The sequence below is a fragment of the Sinocyclocheilus anshuiensis genome, unplaced genomic scaffold (genome assembly GCF_001515605.1).
Source record: "Sinocyclocheilus anshuiensis isolate Anshui unplaced genomic scaffold, SAMN03320099.WGS_v1.1 scaffold292, whole genome shotgun sequence".
Taxonomy (NCBI): Eukaryota; Metazoa; Chordata; class Actinopteri; order Cypriniformes; family Cyprinidae; genus Sinocyclocheilus; species Sinocyclocheilus anshuiensis.
Genome location: NW_015555757.1, coordinates 1445217 through 1451991, shown reverse-complemented (window position 1 = coordinate 1451991; position 6775 = coordinate 1445217). Strand labels below are relative to the sequence as shown.

The 6775-nt window shown below is 35.1% G+C and overlaps 2 protein-coding genes across 2 annotated transcripts in view; both read left to right on the top strand.

Annotated features, from left to right (window-relative positions):
* Window positions 1–2875, top strand: part of LOC107673961 (choline O-acetyltransferase-like) — a 7498-nt gene extending 4623 nt beyond the window's left edge. Inside the window, exons 11-15 of the mRNA XM_016467814.1 lie at window positions 1103–1225; window positions 1310–1448; window positions 1588–1650; window positions 1792–1929; window positions 2086–2875. Coding sequence (XP_016323300.1) covers window positions 1103–1225; window positions 1310–1448; window positions 1588–1650; window positions 1792–1929; window positions 2086–2364 — 742 coding nt within the window. The 3' untranslated portion in view covers window positions 2365–2875. The remainder of the gene's footprint in view (window positions 1–1102; window positions 1226–1309; window positions 1449–1587; window positions 1651–1791; window positions 1930–2085) is intronic.
* A 2072-nt stretch (window positions 2876–4947) lies between these two features.
* Window positions 4948–5424, top strand: LOC107673897 (UPF0728 protein C10orf53 homolog). The gene is made up of 3 exons (XM_016467705.1): window positions 4948–5041; window positions 5165–5284; window positions 5378–5424. The coding sequence occupies exons 1-3, from the start codon at window positions 4948–4950 to the stop codon at window positions 5422–5424; spliced, it is 261 nt and encodes an 86-aa protein (XP_016323191.1).
* Window positions 5425–6775: the final 1351 nt, after the last annotated feature.

Here is a 6775-nt window from a genome sequence, read left to right as displayed (position 1 = left end):
AAGTTGATGTATTTCCTCAGCAACCAGCACGGATCAGCTCCAGGCATGACGAAGCGGATATCGTCCTCTTTTAGAAGGCCAAACAAAGTAGCTTCGGTTTCACAACGAATCACACAGTGCCTTCATGACATGGTGGCGGCGGCAACAACAATACTACAGCGAGAATAAAAGTTACGCCTTCTTTCTTTGCGTGAACAATTGGACGGCGTTATGCAAATCTTCCCACATTGTTACGTAGATATGTGGGGGCGTGTTAGAACGAGCCGTTTTAGGTAGGCGTGGCTGACTCTTAACTTTTATAAAGAATATCTCTTTGGATTTGAGACTTTAGTCTTTGCAACTTTACAGATCTTCTTTATGCACCAAGAGCTTGTAACACTTCAAAGAGAAAGGAAAAATTGAAATCGCATCATATGACCCCTTTAAAGCATACCTTAGAAGACATCAAAGTTAATTATTCAATTATTGATATAAATAAATAAAATTTGAACAAATAAATAGTGTAAAATACAAGAAATGTTTTAGTATCTTTTGGTTTCTTACATGCACTACTGTTAAAAATGTTGAGGTCAGTAAGATTTTTATTTTGAAAGATATTAATACTTTTATTCAGGATGCATAAAACTGAGAAAAATTGACAGACAAGAATAAAAGTGATAGTGAAAGACATTTATAAATGTTATACAGAAGATTTCTATCTTAAATGCTGTAAATCAAAGAATCCCGAAATATTATGTTAAATATTAAGCACCACAACTGTTTTCATTGATAATAATGTTATTGAGAATCATTAAGAAATGTTTCTTGAGCAAATCAGTGTATTAGAATGATTTCTGAAGGATCATGTGACACTGAAGACTGGAGTAATGATGCTGAAAATTCAGATTTGCCATCACAGGAATAAAATGCATTTTAAAATCTATTAGAATAGAAAACAGTTCTATTAAATTGTAATAATATTTCACAATATTACCATTTTTACTGTATTTTTGATTAAATAAACGCAGCCTCAGTGAGCATAAGAGACTTTCAAAAATATTTAGAAAAATAGTACTGACCCCAGACGTTTGAATGGTAGTATATTAACTGTTAATTCCCACAGGCTTGTGAAAAATCTGGACATGAATGTCAGCAAATTCACTGGTTATGGCAAAGAGTTCATCAAGAAACAGAAAATGAGCCCTGATGCTTATGTTCAAGTTGCCCTCCAGTTTACATTTTACAGGTCAGTCTTCTCTATAATTTAAGATGTATTAGTACTACAGAGAGAAGATTTATGTCTGACATTGTTTTTTCCTTTTGCACTCAGATGTCATGGACGTCTAGTGCCCACCTATGAAAGTGCATCAATACGCCGCTTTCAAGAAGGACGAGTTGACAACATTCGCTCCTCCACACCTGAGGCCTTAGCATTTGTGAAAGCTATGGCAAATAGCTCCAAAATCACTGTATGTAGTTTAGTCTGTTTTCATTATACTCTATTCAAACTGCCCTGAATTATGCAATGTCAGCTCATCTGTAGTCAATGCTGTGCGTATTGTCAAAACAGGAGTAGCTTAGTAATGACCTCTGTCTTTATTCATTTAGGATGTTGAGAAAATGGAGTTGATTTGGACTGCCATTAAAGCCCAAACCAATTACACAATTCTAGTAAGTAAAACAGACAACTGAATTTGAACTACAATTACACAATTTGTCAGTATACAATCCTTTTTTGACTATGATTATCAAACTGTTAGTCATACCGTCCACTCTTCAATAAAACATTGCTTTTCCACTCTTTGGAAACAGGCAATCACTGGGATGGCAATAGACAATCACTTGCTGGGGCTGCGAGAGATTGCCAAGGAGCTGAAACTAGAAAAACCAGAGCTGTTTTCTGATACAACCTATGCCACCAGCATTCACTTCATTCTCTCTACAAGCCAGGTTCACTTTAAAGCCTAACTGAAATCATGAGAGATAGACCTAAAATGGATTTGTAATTCATAGTGTACATTCATCTTTATTTGAATATAATATGTAGAAAATTTTTTAGAACTAGATCACCAATATTTTTGTTAAAAAACGCTTGTCTTTGTATAGGTTCCTACCACTGAAGAGATGTTCTGCTGCTATGGTCCTGTTGTCCCTAATGGCTACGGAGTCTGCTACAATCCTCAGACGGACCACATCATCTTCTGCGTGTCAAGCTTCCGTGACAGTGCCGAGACCAGCTCAGATTTGTTTGTGAAGACTCTTGAGGGGTGCCTGAAGGAAATGCAAGATCTATGCATAAAATGCAACACTGAAGCTAAACCAGCTGACTCTACGAAAAGGATGGACGGAACTACCAAGGTAATGAAGAATGGAAGCAAGTCATAGAAATAAGCTACATCATTTGAATCGTATGGAAGATGCAGAAACCAGTGTGACTGTACAAAGATGGACATTTTGGGAGAAAATAAGAGACTCAAAAACATAGCAAGACTGATTTAGTGAATACTTTTGATATGCAACAGAGTCAAAGTAGGCATTTCCCTTAAGTATTTCCTCTATATTGCCAAATTTTATTACCAACAGCAGTGATATAGATATTCTATGGAGCTGTAGTCACTTGACAAAAGTAGATCTATTTAGTTCTTATAATTCTTAATTATTTGGCCTATGAGAGCATATACAAATTAAACGGGAGTAGATGAAGCTCAGCAGATATACAGTAAATGATGCCTTCTTAATATGACCTGAACTAGCTGAGGTCTGTTTCCAAGAATCCTACCCAGCTTTTCAGTCTGACTAAGAGTATATTACAGTTGTCACTGTCAAAGGCAGCATTAAAAGGATAGTTCACCCAAAAATAATAATTTACTTACCATCATGTCATTCCAAACCTGTATGACTCACTTTCATCTGTGGAACACAAAAGAAGATCTTTTGAAGAATGTTTCAACAGGTTTTTTCAACAACAATGAAAAAATATTATGAGGACCGCCTTGATGCTTGGAAATTGGAAATTGTCCAAGTTTATGAAAAAATGACATTCTCAAATATGCTGCTTTTGAAATACTGTATATCCAATTGCTTAGTATGCATATGAAAATTATAATATGATAACCTATAGCTATTTACAATCTCTATACCAGTTTTTATGGTCATGTCAGAGTTGCCATAACTTATGGTTAAAGATGCCTGTCAAAATACAGTACTCTGAATGACAACCCTGTGGAACTGGACCAGAAGCTGCTATTTAACTTTGTCTTTGAAAAAGTCTCATCTTTTGCATTTTAAAGTTTATTTAATGTATTTTTAATGTGTATATATATATATATATATATAGCAAAGTCTATTTTAGGTCTGCAGTATACAAACAAAATGTCATTATCATTTATACTGTATGGTATTATAGCTTTACAGTGTGCTGTGTTTTATGTGTTTTATAAATTTAATTCTCACATATTCTGAAATGCACAGTCGGAGGTCCTAAAAACAAGCTAGTGTGCATAAATGTTTAAAGAATATGAGCCATTGCAAATACTGAATGAACATTGTTATATGTTTCCATTCTGTGGGTTGTCTTGATTTCCAATGCAATAATAGTAATGGGAATTTTCAATTTATAATGCAATAGCAGATTATGAACTATGAAGCCAAGATGAATAGTTTAATTATAGTTGCAAAATTATTAAGCTTTTTTTTTTAAAGTATAATTATTGTTGTGTATGTGAAAATATGCTTATATTAAGTCTGAAAATGACATTGACACGTGTTGCACACCAGGTCTATACAGTATATCTAAACAAAAAGAACAATACTTGATGTCTGCCTAATGTACACAGTGAGAATATGTTTTATACTGTGAATATGCATTGAACACTGTGCTTTTTAAACGTGTCATTTGTATATCCTACGTGTTGATCCAGTCGTGACAGTAATTGTGAAGTAGATCAAAAAACTAAAGCAGTGACGCCTTGAGAAATGAATTTTAGCACTTTATAACTAGATCAAATATGTACTGTAGTAAAATAACTTAGCTGAAATAGACTAATAAACCACTCAATCATGTTACATATAACAGAGTATATATAAAAAGAGAGAGAATATGTATACTACAAATATAGAGAAATTATAGCCCAAGTATTAGTATATGTTTGTTGTTTATCATGACATCATATTAAGCATGAATACGAATGGGCAAAACAGAAACTACATGTGAAAATGAGGATGTAACAGAATGTATTTTGTTAAACTGTGGTGGAGTGCTTAAACTGTGATGTTATTTAACTCTGGGATATGTATTTTTTCAAAAAGAGTTTTCAAAAGATAAATGGTTTATTTATCACTGTATCCTAATTATGCCATAAAAAGTACTAATCAAAACCAATGATGTGTGCTCTGAGTATTTACCACCAACTATGAAATATGTGTATTCTGGCTCAGGATTTTTTTTCGTCATCCGCTGTAGGCCAATCTCTTGTGAATGTGCGTACGACAGTTAGCGGAAGCTAGAGATTAAGATTTATAAAGTTGTAAATATGGATATTTTTCTTACACAAACGCATCGCGTCGCTTCAGAAGGCCTTTATTAACCCCCCGGAGCCATGTGGATTTCTTTTATAATGGATGGGTGCAATTTTTTGGACTTCAAATTTTGGGCTACCATCCACTCCCATTATAAAGCATGGATTAGCCTCGACATTATTTAATATAACTACGATTGTATTTGTCTGAAAGAAGAATGTCATATACACCTAGGATGGCTTGAGGGTGAGTAAATCATGAGGTAATTTTCATTTTTGGGTGAGCTATCCCTTTTACTGTCTTGACTATTATGTGTCTCCTGCTTCCTGGGACCTGTTTGCATGTTTTAGGTTACTATGGTCATTGGTTACTATGGAGAGATGTATACTCACAAACGCAGTTTTGATAACAGCTATAGCCTTAAGGTGGCTTACAGATAGATTCATAATTATGTCTACTAATTCAGTAGTAACGGTAAAGTATGGTCCATATGAGTCTTGTGGTATTGTCGAGCAGAGAACATTTCGCCTGGACGGTTTACAAGGTAATCCTTAAAAATGAGTCATTAAGTTTCAGTCATTTTGTTACATTTTTACCCAGTCACCCGTTCCTAGTAACAATGTATTTAGCACTATTTTAATTTGGTGAAAATAACCCTCACTTCTAGCGGTCCTAAAAGATGACGGCCACCAGTGTGTCATCGAGAAAACAGTTGACTGGAATACAGTAGAGCTCATTGTGAATGGAGAGTGCGTCTACACGTGCAACATTACTGACCTTGATTTTGGTAATTTGCGTCAGCATTTGAAACCCTCTGCTTTCTGGATGATAAGAGATGTGATGCTCATGAAGTCCCTGTCAAACTTCTCTTTGCTCATAGGGGGTGATGGACGACTTGACGACGACGCGGTGCAAGGAGGCCATTGACGCGGTGAGGGACGCGTACTGAACACCATGCCTATGGCCGTGTTCGAAATGGAACACTAGCATAATGCGTACTGAATACTACGCAGAATACACGCCTACTGTTTTTTTGTTTTTTTTTGTTTTTTAAGAAATGGCTATGAGTGGAACAACAGCAGGCCTATACGAAATATGAAGTGAAAGTGAACCAGGTGGAGCTATTCCATAAATGGTAAACAAACGTAGTTCGCTACACAGCCACACCTGTCTTAATGTCTTAAAATTTGTCAGTCTGAACAGATGATGAGTCAAAAAAATCACACTGGAAACGTAGAATCAAGTAGAGTGCACTGCATTGTGGCATAGTAGTCCAGTAAATAAGTGTGCCATTATACACTGCTCATTTCAGCAAATACAGTAAGTCAGGAAATTAGCATATTGCACAGAATACATAGGCTTACTACATAATGAAGCACTTGTAAGAGTTGTAAGGTACAGATAGTATACTATTCTAAACAAAGACAAGGTCTTAATATCCAGTGAGCATACTAACTAGACAGCATCAATGTTCACTAATGTTGTCTTGCTGTATAGGAAGGCAGCACACTGTCTGTGGAGAGCTCTTATGTGCACAGGTATATGAAAAATGATATAACCAAGCAAACATCCATTGTTTGTCAGTGACACAGTTTATTGCATTATTGCTGAGAAGCATCTATCATTTATCACAATCTATCACAGTGAATTGAATTTATGATAATTTTCCCCATGAGCAATGCCTATACTACAACCAAATCTAATTTTTTAAAGTTTTTTACCTTTTTTAAACATTTACATTAAATTTTAATTCACTATAGCAAGTGCCTACAGCAAACATTTAAGTAAAATTCAGTTAGCTGGATTATAGTTGCTAGTTATAGTTGATTAGTCCAGCTTGAGTGACAATAAAGATTTATCTATGTATAAGCAGCCATAGAATGATCATTAAAGATGACAATGTACAAGTTTTAGTGTTGCTAAATTCCCTTACAGAAGCAGATACACAGAACGATATTGCATCAGATACTTGTTTTTATCAGATTGGTGGTTTAAGTAATTGTTTTGTAACTTCCTTTTATTTCTTTCCCAGAGTGTATAGCATTTCAAAGTTGTCACAGACATGTTGACGTTATAAATGTCATGAGTCCTGAACGCCACAAGAACCCTAAAGTCTAAAAAGGAAGCATATTTTGTGGAAGCTACAGAGAATATCGCCACTGCCATAGAGAATATTGTTACTTGTCTACATGCCATCTGTTTGATGTCTCAGGATGAAGCCAAGTGTGACAGTTATGGAAGACAAATAAAAAAAATAAGAATACCAATTACAGACAGA

Bases quoted from the DNA above. Each gene is read 5' to 3' on its own strand.
- LOC107673897 (XM_016467705.1), top strand. From the start codon at position 4,948: ATGTCTACTAATTCAGTAGTAACGGTAAAGTATGGTCCATATGAGTCT. The intron at 5,042-5,164 runs GTAATCCTTAAA...CCTCACTTCTAG, and splicing joins TCGCCTGGACGGTTTACAAG to CGGTCCTAAAAGATGACGGC. The intron at 5,285-5,377 runs GTAATTTGCGTC...CTTTGCTCATAG, and splicing joins CATTACTGACCTTGATTTTG to GGGGTGATGGACGACTTGAC.